We start from the raw sequence: 17443 nt of genomic DNA, 5'->3' as shown, positions 1-17443 counted from the left end.
ATTTCATAATAAAAGTTTTAAAGCCCCATTAAATGCCGTGTCAGTATTGTACATTTATTGAGAGTCTTTTAACTTGACGGGCATCTTCCGAAACAACACGAGGGGGGAAACTCGCACAGGGAGTCATATACATGTGTGTAGATAAACGGTAGATAGAATTAGATAGACCATGTACTAGTACTTTTAATGTTCCTCGTTTTAATTCAACAGTATATTTATATATTGCTATAACGTTATGTCGTTTTTAATGTCCGGTTCAAAGAGTAACGATAAGACAGGTTTGTAGAAAGCAAGGTCTCGGGTAACTTAGATCCTGTAGACAGGTGTCCCTCATGCATCTGTCGTTATGATTGATTACAGCGAGCGGAATATTGTTCATTTAGCGGATATCATCTTCTGTCGGGGTGAAGAGAGTGAGATGACAATACACTGCTTGTGCTCCAGAGCTTACGTCAAGTAAGATTGCAGTGTGATCTGATCAACTGATAGAATGTGCATGCTATATTATCAGGCTAAATGTCTGCAGAAAGTTACATTAATAATGCACCGTTGGTCTATTTTTTGTACCTGGTGGTAAGAATTATCAAAGTATCATCTTATCTGGCCTGAGCAGCAGAAAAGTGCCCAAAGTGAGCCCAAAACAGGCTGGACTTGGATTGATTTTCAGCAGGACTGCAGAGTAGGACAACAACTGAAAAGCATGATTTTCTCCATATATTACTTGTGATCACATAGATCTGAAGTAGTAAAGATAGTGAGCCCTCACTGTGTAACGATGACTACTAAGTTGACATGGGATATTGCCTGTTTACTATTATGAATGTTGAACACATTTTCTCTTGTTTTCATCTGCAGCGATCGAGAATTGTATCGGTCAGATTTGAAAGCCATACTGAATCAGACCGACAGTCAATTGCAAGGTACAGTTTCCTGTTAATATCTGTTTATGTATGAAGAAAATGTTTACATATTGATTTCCTGAAAGTTCTCAACCAGCTGGCCTCGATAAACTTCCAAGGGGACATCGGGACTTTAAATGATATGAAATAAGACAAAACAAGCAATAATGTAAGCTAAACTACTGTATTAAAAAAATATAAATCACTACCTCAACAACTGGGAACAAGGTAAATTTAGTGTAATTTTAAAAGCGTAACCTGGAAAATCATGTTAAATTTGATTGAAACTCCATGGGCATTTTTATAATGAATATACATTTTTCTATTTATGATTTGTAGTTTTTATTTTCCTTAAAGAGACAAAACAATACACTACATTTTAGAGATTGTAGGTATTACATTAAACCTCCTCAACTAACCCACCCTTCAGACACAAGTATGCATAGATTTCTAGATCAGATTGAAATGTGGTAAAAGACAAAAAAAGAGGAAAAAGTGGAACACAAAATATTCATATTTATATGCTGTGTGTCTTCCCCCTTATTCTCAATAAATATTAAACCCAAAATTCTGCTATAAACATCCATGTTTTTCAGTAACCTAAAAGACATTTTCTTTATATGCTGCCACCTACAATTTACAAGCTGCCAAGTTTTAGAATATTTTGAGTAGATTCAATTGGTAAATTAAATTAAAATAAAATACAAATTCTATTAAAATAAATCAATTCCATTTTTGATTGATTAAAAATTGTTTGTAAAAATCCTTAGGCTAATCATTTTCTAGTAAATCGAAAGCACAAGGAAAAGTCATGAAGATTGTTAATAGGGGTTCTTGGAGCCAAAAAGGTTGAGAGGCCTCATTTAGCCTTGATGTTTTTACCTGCAACAGCTTATGGTCAGGATATACCTGATAATGCTCAAATAGCTACACATTACACTTTTTTTTTTTCCCCAGTAGATTTTGAAGCTAATGATGGGGAAGAGCTTTTGGAGGACCTTAACTGTTCTGTGGATGATGAGGATGAGGAAGAAGAGGCTGTTGTTGATGAAGAGACCATGCTTATGGCCAGTTTGGGGCTTCCTGTGGAGTTTGCCAGCTCATCAAAACAGAGGAAAGCTGTATGTCTGTTGGATGCATTATAATCTTGGTGTTATATTGGAATAGCACTGCTGTCCGTTTATGTCAACACTGTCGATTATAATGTTCATGCAAATAGTCTTAGGCCCTTGTCCCTAGTCCTATGAGTCCTCCACACTTTGGAGTCATAATGGTGCACAGACTGCTGGGTAGAAGACTGCTTTGAGTGTTTACTTTGAGCTTGCATGTTGCCCACATAGGGTGTGCTCTGGAGCACACATCTGAACCATACAATTACAATTGGGACATCCTGGCTGTCTATATACTACTACCGGTCAAAAGTTTAAAATAATTGACTTTTTAATAATTATCTTTTTAAAACAAGTCTCTTACAGTATGCTCACTAAGTATGTGCTTATTAGTAAAAACAGTAATAACGTGAAACATAATTACAATCTTAAACTGTTTTCTCTATAAATATATTTAAGCAGTTAAGCTTATCGTCTTTGGGGGGGGTGGAGAACAGCATTTATTTGAAATATAAACGTATATAGAAATGTTGTTTGTAACATGGTAAATGTCTTTACTTTTGATCAATTTAATGTGTCCTTTTTGAATAAATTATCAATTTCTTATCCCAAACATTTGAATGAAAATGTATCATAGTTTCTACATAAATATTATTCAGCAAAAACTGTTTTAACATTGATAATAATAATAAGAAATGCTTTTTGAGGACCAAATCAGAAATTGCTGAATGTTTGGCTCCTTAAAAACCTAGCTTTGCATCACAGGAATACTTTATATTTTAAAATAAATTAAAGTAGGACACAGTTATTGTAAATTGTAATAATATTTCACAGTATTACCCCAAAAAAAATATAGCCTTTGTGAGCATAAGAGAGACTTATTGCAAAAAATCTTAATTATTCCAAACTTACCAGTAGTGTTACATTACTCAACAATGCAAAATAATAACTTAAATGACTTAAATTAATTTAGTTTAAATAGCCTTGATTCTTTTTCTTTCTTTTTTTTTTTTTTTTAACGTTTGTAGCATTTTCCATTTGCATGGGCCCCTTTATACCAGGCATTAACATCTATTTTGTATTCAAATAGTGTCCGGATATTGTTTAACTGGATTGCTTTTGCAAATAATGAAAAAGTGCATTAGCATTTCAGTGATCTCATCACAATGTGTCTCAGGCACATTTACACTTGACTTTAATATATGCATGTAAATGGCATGTTAATGCCCAGATGTGAAGAGGACCTGTGATTATGGATTATCCAGTGCAGTGAAGCCGCTCGTTCGCTGTCTTCTTAGTAAATTTTCATTAAAGGCTGTTACTGTGAAGTTTTTCCCCATTTACTTTAGGAAATGACTTGGCTGTAGCCCAAAACTAATAACTGTTTCTCATCTTTAAGGACCAAGTTTTAGCGAGAGCGAAGAACAAAAGAACCATCAAGCGTTCGGAAGCCCCCTCAGATTATGACTCTGAAGAGAAACAGCAGTGTGCTGTGAGTGACATCACTGAGACCCCCGCCGAACAGCCGTGTCCCGCGTCAGAAGAGGCCTGGATGAGCTACTGGCAGCAGCACGGGGAGGGTCTGCTGTGGCAGAGCTGGCTGGAGAAACAAACTACAATCTCCAGCAGTTCGACACAGGAATGTTCCCGCTCAGAGGAAGACTGGGCCGAGCACTACCAACAAACATACCAGTATTACTGGGAGCAGTTTCACTACTGGGCCGCCCAGGGTTGGACAGTGGACGAGACACACAGCACCATCGCTGCTTCCGAGGAATATCAGGGCAGCCCAGGAGAAACAGAGGCACTCGAGAATCAGACAGAAGAAAGGTCAAAGGCAGACGTTACACATCTCATAAGCAGCCTGAGCTTATTGACTGAGGAAGTTGACGGCGAGAATGGCGACCAGCAGCCTTTGGTCTGTAACTGCGCTGATGAGCCCTGTGATGGCGGAAACCGCAAAAGGCCATCGACACGTACAGCCTGCACTGACAATTCTGGTTAGTGCATGTATTTGACATTCAAGGTCTCTTTGTGAATTAGCTATGGGGACTGTGGTGTTCCTGCAGTGATGCTGAACCCAAATATGTCAACACCTTCCTGCTCCATGACCTACTTTCAGCATATTGAGTCTAGTGCAGTTGTAATGTAAGTTCATATTTATTTTGTCAGTCACAGCATGGGCCTATAGTGTGTGCTCAATTTTCTGTCATTCAGAACGTGTTTCTAAATTAATTAATTAATAAATAGAATAATTGAATGATTATTAACCACCCCCTAACTTTGATAGCTAAAATACAATAAAATAATATTTTGTCTTTGTTTATTTATTCTCATGTCGTTCCAAACCTACATGATTTTATTTCTTCTGGGGAACACAGAAAATATTTTGAATGCTAACAGAATTTAAATTTTGGGGTCAAATGTATCTTTGTGAAATATAATTCCAATGAAGTCTGCATGGGGATAAATGCTCATGCATTTGTGCATATTTTAAAAAGCATTTTTAGAGTATTGACTGTGTTTATGACAGGAAGAATAGGCAAACCTGCATTATTTTTTTATTATTATTTTTTTTTGCTGTAACAGATATATAAATCCAATTTGAAGAACACTTTTTATCAGCCCTGTTAAGGATCACAAAGTAAAGAATCTGAGCAGATAAATCCCACAGTTTTGCGACTTATGTAACTTCATAACTAATCTGATTTATTTCAGATAAAACAAGAGGGCAGAACTGGTTTCAAGGGTAAAAATAGCAGAAGGGTTGCAGAAGCAAGAGGTATTTGTGATGTTAGCTGAAGAAAAAGTTTAAATTTACATGCTTATGAATCATGCAAAGCGAAATAAAATCGAAAGTCAATTTTGGTGACTTTTTAACCTTCAACTTATATTTTTGGGAGTTGGCCTGCTCGACATGCTCTGACAGAGCCACCTGTGATCATGATGTCATCATCACACTGACATAAAACTTAGAATTGAGTTTGCTATATGACAACGCCCCCTGTATAAAAACAGATCATTTTCCCCAGATGTCTTTTTTTGCAGCCTAAGCTTGGCTCTGAATGTTTAATGCGTAGTATCAAAAGATGTCAGCTGTTGAATGAAAGGAGCATGTGACTTTGGTCTATGTATTTTTAATGCTGGTACATGTGAAAGAGAGCACAGACTCCTGGGAGCTCGAATTGATCACAATCCACTCGCAGTCGCTCTAAAAATGGCTCTTGTTGTCATCCCGATTGTCAAGCCATGACTGATGCCATCTGAACAGCACCCTTATTTGTACTGCTGGAACAGTTTTTTCTTTTTTTGCTGTATACATCAGGCAGTATAAGACATTATTTTATGATGTTAACGTAGCTATTAATAATTGTAAACTGAAAGTATGTGATTTCAGATGGCAACATGAACCAGACCTCTGCACCATTGAGTAACTGGAGTGGACAGCCTAGAAAGAGCAGATCTAACGATGAAGATCAGAGTGATGATGATGATGAACCTCCAGAGAACAGACGAGCCAAAGTGAAGAGAGCGTAAGCTGGCGTTCTGTTATTAAGTGTACTGTATTGTATCAGACTTGTATAGTTAACGATTATGGCTTCTTGGGATAGTTCCCCCGAAAACAAGTGTTTTGTCATTATTTATGTCATTCTAAATCCATTTGCTGTCATTTTTTATTCTATGGTGCACAGAAGAAGCCCTTTTTGAGTAATCGTTACACAACTCTTGCCATAAAATGACAGTACATAGTGACCAGGGGCTGTCAAACTACAAACTACCAAAAATTTACATAATGGTAGTCCACGTGTGTGTGTGTGTGTGTGTGTGTGTGTTTTTAGTTATTACTTTTATTCATCATGAATGAGATAAATTCATAGTTACAGAAGATTTCTGTTTCAAATAAATGCTGTTATTTTGATCTTTCTGTTCATCAAAGAATCCTGAAAAACTTACAAAATATGCATGTGTGGGGTGTGTTTTATGTAATATAATATAATATAATATAATATAATATAAAATTTCATCATCAATAATAAAAAAAAAAAATTTCTCTAGATCCAAAAAATAACATTAAAACATTGAAACTGGCTTAATTGATGCTAAATTTTTTTTTAATATATTAAAATTATTCATATCAAAATTATTACAGTTATTTTAATATATTACATATGTAAAAATTAGCTTTTACTGGAAATTAATAATATTTAACAATATTACTAACAGTATCTCAAACTTTTATTCAAGCTTTTTAGTATTTCTGTTCTAATTAATATTAGTATATGGGTTTTGAACATCATGAGCTGAGTAAATAATGATAAAATGAAAGACTGTGATTATGTAAAACAGTGCTGATCTCTTCACAGTCATGAGCTGGATGTTGAGGAGCTCGCGGAGGTGCCGGATGAGGAGGCGTGGGATGCCCTCGGTCTGAGACGTGGTCCACAGCCCAAGTAAGACCCCAGACTGAGGCTAGACAGCTCTTTAGTGTGTTGAAAACAGTCAGGGCCTCCATTAACATCCCAGTGTTTTTTGTCTTGGCAGGTTTGACAGCGTTGTGAAGCTGAAACAAGGCCAAGCTCCATACGCTGGCAGAAGGAGTGAGGCGAACAGAAAGCCTCCCGAGGGAAGAAAAAAAGCAGCCTGCAAAATCAACAAGCACATCTTCTTTACTGATGATGGGCCACAAACCACAAAGCCAAAGATCAGCAAAGTCCTTCAAAAAGTAAGCTGTATTTTGCTTCGTAGGCATTTCATTTTTGAAGAAGTAAATCACCCATAAAATCCTCCCCAAAGTTTTGTTTTGTTGCATCAAAACAAGACAGTTGCATCAGGTCAGCCAAAGACTATTTTGAATGTTAGGGCTGCAGTGAGTAGATTAGATTTAATAGCTTTTGGGATGCAGTATTCTAATGAACACACTTACACGCTTTTTAATTTTAAAAGTTAAATATGTTTATAAGTATGAAAAAAAATTAATTAAAGCTGTGGCATTTAGCTTTAAGTATTTCTCACTGATTATTACAAGCACAGAAATAAATTAAATGCAATAAGTGCAAGGCCTATTGCTCAGAGCTGATCATTTTAAAAATCTTTTATTTTTTTTGCCTCTTGTTTACTTTAACAAAAAACAAAGTGACTGTTTACATTAACACCTGCCAGAAATGGCCGATTCACATACACAGGCACATTACTTCGTTCAGATACACTACCATTTAAAAATCCGGTACGATTTTAAAATATTTTTCAAAGAAGTCTCTAATGCTCACTAAGGCCACATGTACTTGATAAAAATACAGTAAAAACAGAAATATTGTGGAATATTATTACAATTTAAAGAACCTATTTTCTATTTTAATATATTATCAAATATAATTTATTCCTCTGGCAAAGCTTCAGATTTCAGTGTCACATGATCCTACAGAAATTATTCTAATATACTGTTTTAGTGCTAAAGAAATTTATTTTGAACATTTATATCAATGTTGAAAGCAATTCTGCTGAATTTTGTGGAAATTGTGATAAATTTCTTCAGGAATCGTTGTTGAATATAAAGTAAAAAAACTACCTTTATTTGAAATATATATATATATATATATATATATATATATATATATATATATATAATATATATATATATATATATATATATATAATATTTTTTATTTTTTTTGTATCACTGCCAGATATGGCTTTCAGAGACTCTTCTGGAGGATAAGGTTCTCATTTTTTTATTATGCGGTTTGTAGTCCTCATGCTTAAGCTCCTCTGTACTACTAGGCACTCAGATCTATGGTCTTCAACAGTGGTGCTTCAACTGAGTGATGAAATGCGTATGTTTGCATTGTTCCCTTAAATTTTTTTGACACATGGATTTTGTGGGCTTTCATGAAAGATGTATCATTCTATGCGGTCTGCACAGAGCTGCTTCATCTACCCCCACCCCATCACAGCACTTACTGCGTGCTGTCTGCTCCCGTCAGACAGACAGAGCTGCTCGAACCTCCAGTCTCACCCCTGACACTAACACACACGTTCCCAGCTATCAAACACACACAGGACAGGTTCAAACGCTTGCTCTTCGTCACTGCCATGTAAAATATTCAAGAATAAAAGAAACGAATCGTTGTTTTCAACCCAGTGCATCTAGTCATCTTATGGATGGACCTTTTCAAGGTGGATTTCTGAGTTTAGTGCCAAACCCCCAGCAACCAGCTTAGGTTTCATGTAAGGCTGGATTTTAGCCAGTGAAGAGACTAGACCAATTTACTGCAGCGCTCTAGAATTGATTTCTCTGTAGCACAAATTGATCTGGTAAAGGACGAAAACTTTACTGCATCAGACATTATCACTAGAACTGGATGCTTAAACAAGACTTTGTTGAGTCCTGCGAAGGCTGTGCATTGTGTTTAATGCTAGGGACCCATCAGATTAAATGATATAGGTTTTATTGTAATGTAAGAAGCTTATGTCTTCCACTTTTATATTTTACTACATTGATGGAAACTACATTGATGAAAAAGCCTTTGGTGGAGATAAAGCAGTAAAATAAATTAATTAATTACAAGGACCCCAAATATGATGATCCATTTGTGATGAACTCTGTTCCCTGTTGTTATGTTTTTTGTTTTTATTATTTATTTTATTTTATTTTTTATTTTATTTTAAGAAATGAAGGCTTTTATTCAGCAAGGACACCACACTGAATTGATTAAAAAATGTCAGTTTTTTACATAGTTACAAAAGATTTCTATTTCAAATAAAAGCAGTTCTTTTGAACTTTCTGTTCGTGCTGGAAAAAGTACCATGGTTTCCACAAAAATATTAAGCAGCACAATTGTTATCAACATTGAAAATGATAAGAAATGTTTCTTGAACAAATCAGCATATTAGAATGATTTATGAAGGACCACGTGACACAGCTTTACAGACTGTGGTGTGCAGTTTTTGTGTTTGTTTCTTCCTATATAAGCCCTGTATTCTCTCATACCCTCACAGGTCCAGAGTTTCCTTCAGCATGTTCAGACTGATGCTGACTCTGAGGAGGTGACTCCAGCCTCCATGCCGTGTGAGAGAGCAGAAGATGGAAGTCTACCTACACGAAAGAAAGACGGGGAAAAAACTGATGAAACAGAGTGTGAGAAGACTCCTCAGCTCAGCATAAGATGTGAAAAAAGTGAGAAACTTCAGCAGAACATTCAGCCAGAGCCAGAAGAAGGACAGGACAGCGATTCAGATCCTCGAGGAGAGCTGCAGCCCTTAGACATCCCTGACTTCTTACTCCCTGATGCTCCTGAGGAGGATGCTAAGGGAGGTCAGTATTTAGCGCCCCTGCTTTTACATGAGACAAATGAGATAATAACAGTTTGTGTAATATACAAGCCAACAATTAACACAGTTAGGCTTCTCATTTGCCGTTCAAGGCAATTTGACATAATCATACTGTTGCCTTTCCCAGCAGAGAGCGTGCAAGCCTCTAAAAAGAACAAGAGAAGGAACCGGAAAAGGAGAAAGGATGTGGAGATGCCACCTGAGATTGCAGCAGAACCTGAGCTGGCCAAGTACTGGGCACAACGCTACCGTCTGTTTTCCAGGTTCGATGAGGGCATCAAACTGGATCACGGTGAGTCAGCACAAAGCCACAATCTACATTTTACACAATTTATTAATTCATTGCATTTATTCAATTAGTGGATGCTTTTATCCAAAGCAACTTCAGTGCTGCAGCATCAGGGACATTAAGCTTTAAACAGTGGAAGATTACAAAGATAGACAACCTATTGAACTAGAAATTATTCTAAAATAAAAATTATATTATTATTAATTGAAATGATTTGTAGCCAACCCCCTAATACTTAAGTTTAAATAAAGACATGAGAATAGACGGGGTCAAATAAAAAGCACATTTACTCATGATCACAGTGTTCATTTTATATTGCCAAATAAAACTGCTAATATATTACAAGTATTAAATATATTGCCCAGCCCTTATTCTTCTCAGTGTCAGTTTTATACCGATAATGTGATGAGTGAACAGGGATTTTCAGCAACAACAAAAAAAGCATGTTTTGACTTACACTTTGGGAATTAATAGAATGATGAAACAGACCAAATAGCTATTTGGATATACATAAACCAATAGCCCACACAGCCTTTGTAAGTGAAGTTACTGGCAAATGAAAGTCATGTCTTTTTTTTTCTTTTTGGAATAACGTGCACCAATGAATCATTCACAGTAAAACCAGTGACTTTAAATAACAAAAAGAGTGACCTTCTGAGAACTGTGGGACAGAGAATGATGTCAGTGTTAGGTTGTAGCAGCTGAAGGTGTGGGCTGTCTGACTGTGCTGGCTCGGTCTGCAGTGTGTGTGCTGACGCTAGACACGGAGCCCCTCATACCTCCTGCGTCAGACCAGAGAAAAAGGGAGGGAGACAGTGAGCGAGTGAGAGAGAGAGAGAGAGAGAGAGCAAGTTAGAGCAAGGTAGCAGGCAGCTTTTAGAGCGCTCAGGAGAGCACTCTTTCCTTTCCCCATGCTACACTTTACACAAATACAGTGCTCAGCCTCAGAGGAGGACAACCTTTAGCTCTGGTGCTTTACCTGTGATATCCTCTGCATTGCTGCTTGCAAAGTGGGTCACTCTCTTAATGGACACAGTGTAATAAACTGAACGTAAACCTACTTGATTTTCGCTTTTTCGATTTTATCTTGTAAAAGGAATTTTATTTGCTGCATATTCTTTTATGCATTTTACCATTTGGTCTTTTGACCATTTATTCTTTATTCTTTTTTTTATTGAAGAAAGAACAAGAGATGATGGTGTAAAAGGAAATGTGACCACTTGAATTTTAGCACCAAGGCTCAATGTGTAGAGCACGTGCATTTTTAAAAGAAGTAGCATTGCATAAGAAAAGAAGACACATTTTTTTGTGAACTTAATGCAGAATATAAATGGAAAATATCTGCCAGTACAGTAAGACAAAATACACTTAGGAATTAATAAATTAATCTTCTCTGAAAATATATTTTCTGAAGTCTTAAAGGGATAGTTGACCCAAAAATGAAAATTCTGTCATTAATTACTCACCCTCATATAATTCTAAACTTGTAAGACCTTCGTTCATCTTAGGAACAGAAAGATATTTTTGATGAAATCCGAGAGTTTTCTGACCCTGCATAGACAGCAGTGCAACTGACACGTTCAAGGCCCAGAAAGGTAGTAAGGACGTTGTTAAAATAGTGTGACACATGGACAATTTAAGAATGTCCTTACTCCCTTTCTGGGCCTTGAACGTGATAGTTGCGTTGCCGTCTATGCATTCACTCCAGGATTCTGAATTTATCGCAAAATCAAGCAAATTCTGAAGTTTTCGCAAGAGCTCGCAAATTTTCGTAATTGCCGCAGATTTTGGGCTTAGACGCGTCCTGTGACATCATCGGAACACGCATTCATTCAAAGAAAGGTTGTTTCTCTGTTCCAAAAATGATGAATGAACTGCCTTGCGTTCTTATCATAACCAGTTTACAGAACCCAAAGCGGAACTACGCAGAGCGGACCGTTTATCTGCTCAGGCCGTAGCCGCGGGCTGATCTCGATCACGCAACACCGTTATACACAGCGCTGGGAGACAGAGCGAAGAAAGTAGTCCAATTCACCGCAGAATCAATAACATCTCTGTGAAATCTTGTGAAAAGCATTCAAATTTGGCGAAGAATTCTTTTAAAGCTACAGATATCACAACAAACGCCACTGATGTGGAAACCAGGAAAAACATTGTTCAATAAACACAAATCACCACCATTCACCCTAGATTTAACATAGTAAAACTACAGGAACAACTTGTGGCAGAAATGGTCTGATGTTTTCAAATGTTTTTAATACTTCACACAACTTTTCCCAGCACTTCAAAGCTGTAAGTGTTACCGAATTTGAAAGTTATTTTTAATGTGATGACATTATTTGTTCATCCTTCATAGGTTGCCCCATTTATAAAACTAAAAGTTTTAGAATGCAAGAAAGACTTATTTAAAAATAAAAAAGACATTAAAGGCTTATTAGCAATTTCCACTCCCTAATATATATATATATATATTTTTTTTTTTGTATTTATTAAATTATATTTAGACATTATGAATGACAGGATTAAAAGTTCATTTTATCTGCATCTTAACTACCCAGACAGCACAAGTACATCTGTAAGACGTCTGCTAAAGATTTGGGAAACTTCTGCTGTTCAATCTGATAAATATCTTAATTTGTGTTCTGAAGATGAACGAATGCCTTTCGGGTTTGGAACGACATGAGAGTGAATAATTAATGGCAAATTGAGTGAACCATCCCTTTAATATATTGTGCAGGGTTGCTTCTTAGGTTTATTTATCTTATTTTAATTTTCACATATTTTAACTGGACATTAGACACAAATATTCATTAAAAATATAATTTTGGTAGTGTAGAATTTACAAGTTCATTTTTGTATCATTTGGCAGTCCCTTGAAACCACCTGCAACACCGCAGCATTGTGATGGTGAACTCACAATAAACAATAAAATTTCCTCCATAAAATTACAAAAATAATCAAAAAATCCACACCTGTTAATAAACTCACAATACTTAATAAATTGTATCTAGCCACAGTTGTTTTTAATCTTTCGATACTTAATATACTTTTTAATTGGGAGAAAAAAAAAGGAAAAAAAGTCAGTTCAATAGTCTATTGTCACTCACTTTTAGATGACAACAACTGTAATGTACACAGCCCCTATAGAAAACTACATTTGCTTTATACCAGTTTAATTGTAACTTGAGGAAAGTATATATAATTTAAATTTATACTTATTAGTTATTTTAGGTAGGGCACTTAAAGCATGAAAATAGGCATAATATTCCATAATGCAGTTGAGTAAATGCAACATAATCGTTCAGTTCAAAGTAAATATGTCAAAGATCAAAGTGAATTAATAATCATGCATACAGTAAAAGCAATTTAGTAATTCACATCATCAAAACAGTTCTCACAAATTTTAATGTCAGTAGTGTTAACCGTATAAAAACATAAAAAAACAACATTTAAAATGTCTTCTTCTTCTTCTTCTTCTTCTTCTTCTTCTTCTTATTCTTATTCTTATTCTTCTTATTCTTATTATTATTATTCATTTTGACCTTGAATTATATGTGAAAGGAGATACTTTAATCAATATAGCATGGTAGTCAAATGTCAGTGCAATTATAAAATGACAGCAATACAATTATTTGTTATTAGTGTTGAGAGGAAGGTTTTTTTTTTTTTTTTTCTGTAATATTTAGTCTTTATGCAAATTTAAGGCACCACTTACAGTATATGTGCTTAGTTCTCTTTACTCAGGGGCACCTGCACTCGATGGGCTCTTGGTGCCGCCCTCTGTCCGGACCTCACACTGTAAACAGGAAGTGCTGAACGTGGTGCTCCAGACCAGTGATTGTTACTTAAGCAGGTGTTCTATTCTCAGTGGAGAGAAAAATACGAGAGGCGGAAAAATAGAGATGCGTTTGTAGAGGCTAAAAGCAGATGGTGTTGGTCTCCACAGAATCAGGGGAGGACATGCTCTGTTAAACTCCACTCTCTCTGTACTCTCTGACTGCTTCTGTCTCAGCTCTCTCTCACAGATACACGCAACACCCTTTCATCACATCTTGAAAGCATTGAATGGCTTGTACACCTCCTCCTAGAAAGATATGGTTTTCTGGCATCACGTGATGAATTAACAAAATAAAAAATAAAAAAGATCATCCTTCCTAATATGGAGCAAAGCTATATATTTAGAGAGGGGAGGGGATGTTTAACATAAGCAGAGCCAAGCTTCAGTTCTTCAAACAGAAAATGAAAACTGCACACATCCTCTGGTTAACAAAGTGTCAAAAATCTGTAAATTTTCTGCTAATCTTAATATTTAGTTTGAGAAGGAAAAATGCATGAACTGATAAAAGCCTTTTGCTTCTAATTTAAATTGTGATGTGCATAACCTGTGACTCTGTTCTGTCCACAGAGGGCTGGTTTTCAGTGACTCCTGAGAAGATCGCAGAGCACATTGCTCTGAGAGTGCAGGGCAGCTTCAGCACGGAGCTCATTATCGATGCCTTCTGTGGTGTGGGTGGAAATGCCATTCAGTTTGCCCTCACTGGTAAAAGAGGTACAGTTGTGTTTCATACCACCATGTCAACACAGTCCTACCATGCTAACACCAATATATTAGTTTCCATTGTCTTGAGAAACCATCAGAAATGTTTATTTTATTTTATTTGTAATCTATCTATTTTAGCATTTAAGATTGACCATATAGTATTGTTGCTAAATACTATATGGTCAATCTTAAAAAAAAAAAGTTAAAAAAAAAAAAAAAAAAACATAGCAGTCATTTTTTTTTTCCCAGTCTAATATACGTTATATATTTATACATTCTATTTTAAAATGCAAACCACAAATACAAGGTTTTCATTTATGAAGTAAAATTAATTTAGATTTTTTTGCTTGTTTTTGTAATTCATAACATTTAGGAATATTCACAATGCATGCAACTTTATAAAAAGTCTCTTATGCTTACCAAGGCTGCATTTATTTGATCAAAAATACACTAAAAGGGATATTATGAGATATTACGGTTTAAAATAAGTATTTTAAAATGTATTTTTAGATGGCAAAGCTTAATTTTCAGCAGCTGTTACAGTCTTAAGTGCCATATGATCCTTCAGAAATCATTCTAATATGTTGAAAACAATTGCGCTGCTTAATATTTTTAAGTAAACTGTGTTTTTATTTTCAGGATACTTTGATGAATAGAAAGTTGAAAGCATTTATTTAGAATATATATATTTCTTTTTACACTATAAATGTCTTTACTGTCACTTTTGATAAATGTAATGGGTCCTTGCTCAATAAAAGTATTCATTTATATTTTTGTTTTAAAAAATCTTACTGACCCCAAATGTTTGAACAGTTGTGTATATTTACTCATGTGTATTCAAGGTGTAAAGTAAATATGTTAGTACTTGATGGGTATACCATTTGAGAATCTTAAAGTCAATAAATAAAACATTTCCTGAAAATTGTATAAAAAAAAAAAAAAAACATGATTAAAAAAAGAACAGTACTGACCTTTCTAGGTTTTTATTTGTTTTTCTTTACCGTGGCCACTCTTGTTTGTCACTGACCCTTTTGTAAGTGAAGTTGTTTTTCTCCTCCTGACATCCAGTGATCGCCATCGACATTGACCCCGTAAGGCTGGCTCTGGCACAGCACAATGCAGAAGTGTACGGTGTGGTGCAGCAGATAGAGTTTGTGCAGGGAGACTTCCTGCAGTTGGCTCCGCGCCTGCGAGGAGACATGGTTTTCCTCAGTCCCCCGTGGGGAGGACCAGAGTACCTCAGTGCTGACGTCTTCGACATCAAGACCATGATGACTCCAGATGGATATCCTTTTAGTCTTACACTCTGTACTTTATTCTAGGCAGTGTCTCTTTCTTTTCAAATGAGGCTTTCATTAGAATTTTGAAAAGAAGGTTCAGATTTGTCCTTTCACGTCACTCGTTTTTGTGGAAGTTATGTTATACTTTCTAATGTATGTGGTCAAGGTGCTTCAAACTGCGTATTCCAACTTCCTTAACTATCTATACATTTGAAATTTTCAGGTTGTCAAAAATGATTTCAGACAATATTGTCTATTTTCTTCCTCGAAACACAGACATGGAACAGGTGACACTTTTATTTATTTACATAATTTTAATTTTTATAATAATTTTTTTAATGTATTTTTTAATCTTTTTTTTTTAATGGTAATATAAAGACCCCATATATGGCTCAAGGAACAATTATCTTTTTTGTATTGATGCACTTGTAGAACCTATCAAAAAAGTAATATATTTCAAAAACATTTATTTAAATGAAGTATATAGTTCAAATCTTTTAACATATTTACTGACATATCGCTGGAGACTTGTATAAAAATTATTATAAACCTTTATTTGGCATAGTAATTGTGCACAATGCACATTTCTTAATATTAAACCTAAAATGTGGTTTAATGTCCTCGATGAGGATTGTATGATCTTTGAAAAATATCAGACTTTAAATGTTTAAAGTGTACCTGAAGTATATTTGCAATAGTTCCACTTTAGCAGAATATACTTAAGTATATACTTTAGTTGGACTTCAGCAATACTTCCGCACAATGAAACTACATTAAGTTACAAAATATGTAAATGTATTTACATGAAATAAATGTTTTTCAAATACATTATTTTTCACTAGGGGATGTACACTAGTGTATGGATGACTTAAGTGTTAGCATACATGGCCATAAAGGCATCAAACTCAAATTTTAATTGGACAGAGCCTAGATCAGGGGTCTCCAACCCTGCTCCTGGAGAGCTACTGTCCTGCAGATTTCAGCTCCAACCCCAATCAAACACACCTGGACCAGCTAATCAAGGTGTTCAGGGCTACTAAATCATTACAGACAGGTGTGTTGGAACTGAAGTCTGCAGGATGGTGGCTCTCCAGGAACAGGGTTGGAGATCCCTGGCCTAGATGAAGTCATCTGATTTTTAATATTAGTACACATGGCTGCTTATTCTTAGGTACACATCTAGTTTCAATTATCATTTATTGTGTCAGGCAACACAAGATGAAATCTTATTCTTATTCAATCAGAAATTGAGTTATTTTCACAGAATGCACTATGCACGCCTGGGTTTAGTTTAGTGCATCTTATGTCTGTCAATTGCAGCTGTATAATGGTTTTTGAATTCTCTGAAATGTCTTGTTGTCTGGTGTTGCATTGTGGTTGCACCTTTTGAAACCACACTACTTTCCGGAGCATTCTGTGTTTGACTGTGGCCATTTTTTTTTATTTTTTTTCACTAATATCTAAAGTAAATGCATCATTACCTTTTGCTCATAACTGATTGTATGGTATACTGTGTATTAGTGTGACTTTCTTGTGATTGAATTCAACAACAAATTTCCCTAAACCAAGATACTGTGTTTATATTATACTGACATGTTGATATTGGCAACAAATGACCACATCGACCTGCTCTGCCTCTTTTTTTTCTCTCTTCCTCTTTCTCTTCTTTCACTCTGTGCAGATTGCGTCGCTCGCCGGCCCAGGTGGGAAGGTGGAAGTGGAGCAGAACTTTCTGAACAACAAACTGAAAACAATTACTGCATACTTTGGCAACTTAATTAAGTCAAAAACATAAAACCTTTTATTTTAACCTTTGACATTCATTTATGTTAGCTGTACTTAATGCACTTAAATTGTACTGGTACACATTATCTGTTTTGTAAAGCCATCGATGACGAATTTTTCATAAAATGTAAATTTTATGTGTTTTTGTGATGCTGCTAGTATGATGTTTATTTTAACTTGGATCTGTTTTTGTTTTTTTCTCCGTTGATATT

At 35.5% G+C, this 17443-nt stretch overlaps 1 protein-coding gene and 1 long non-coding RNA gene across 4 annotated transcripts; one reads left to right on the top strand and one right to left on the bottom strand.

Annotated features, from left to right (window-relative positions):
- Positions 1–63: 63 nt before the first annotated feature.
- On the top strand, positions 64–17368 carry LOC109067017 (trimethylguanosine synthase). 3 transcript variants are annotated; one of them, XM_042718334.1, is made up of 14 exons: positions 79–133; positions 361–456; positions 856–920; positions 1860–2020; positions 3408–4008; positions 5406–5541; positions 6373–6459; positions 6551–6731; positions 9005–9320; positions 9465–9629; positions 14032–14175; positions 15235–15451; positions 15655–15733; positions 17128–17368. In XM_042718334.1, exons 2-14 carry the CDS (start codon positions 419–421, stop codon positions 17239–17241), a joined length of 2304 nt encoding a protein of 767 aa, XP_042574268.1. In that variant the 5' UTR covers positions 79–133; positions 361–418; the 3' UTR covers positions 17242–17368. The 3 variants fall into 3 exon arrangements, with proteins under 3 accessions (XP_042574267.1, XP_042574266.1, XP_042574268.1); XM_042718333.1 differs by having other exon boundaries at positions 64–456; positions 9468–9629; XM_042718332.1 differs by having other exon boundaries at positions 65–456.
- On the bottom strand, positions 10279–14147 carry LOC122136201. Its single transcript, XR_006154012.1, has 3 exons — positions 14009–14147; positions 13342–13710; positions 10279–10408 (listed from the first exon to the last, which is right to left on the bottom strand). It is a non-coding gene; the product is annotated as an uncharacterized LOC122136201 (long non-coding RNA).
- Positions 17369–17443: the final 75 nt, after the last annotated feature.

Source organism: Cyprinus carpio, chromosome B2, assembly GCF_018340385.1.
Source record: "Cyprinus carpio isolate SPL01 chromosome B2, ASM1834038v1, whole genome shotgun sequence".
In the NCBI taxonomy this organism is placed as follows: Eukaryota; Metazoa; Chordata; class Actinopteri; order Cypriniformes; family Cyprinidae; genus Cyprinus; species Cyprinus carpio.
The sequence above is the reverse complement of the archived record's forward strand: the minus strand, read 5'-3'. Positions and strand labels throughout refer to the sequence as shown.

What these genes read in the sequence shown, in the direction of transcription:
- LOC109067017 (XM_042718332.1), top strand. Translation starts at nt 347, where the DNA reads ATGATTGATTACAGCGAGCGGAATATTGTTCATTTAGCGGATATCATC. An exon ending in TGCCCTCACTGGTAAAAGAG is followed by an intron (nt 14,176 to 15,234) that starts GTACAGTTGTGT and finishes CCTGACATCCAG; the next exon opens with TGATCGCCATCGACATTGAC. An exon ending in GAAACACAGACATGGAACAG is followed by an intron (nt 15,734 to 17,127) that starts GTGACACTTTTA and finishes CACTCTGTGCAG; the next exon opens with ATTGCGTCGCTCGCCGGCCC.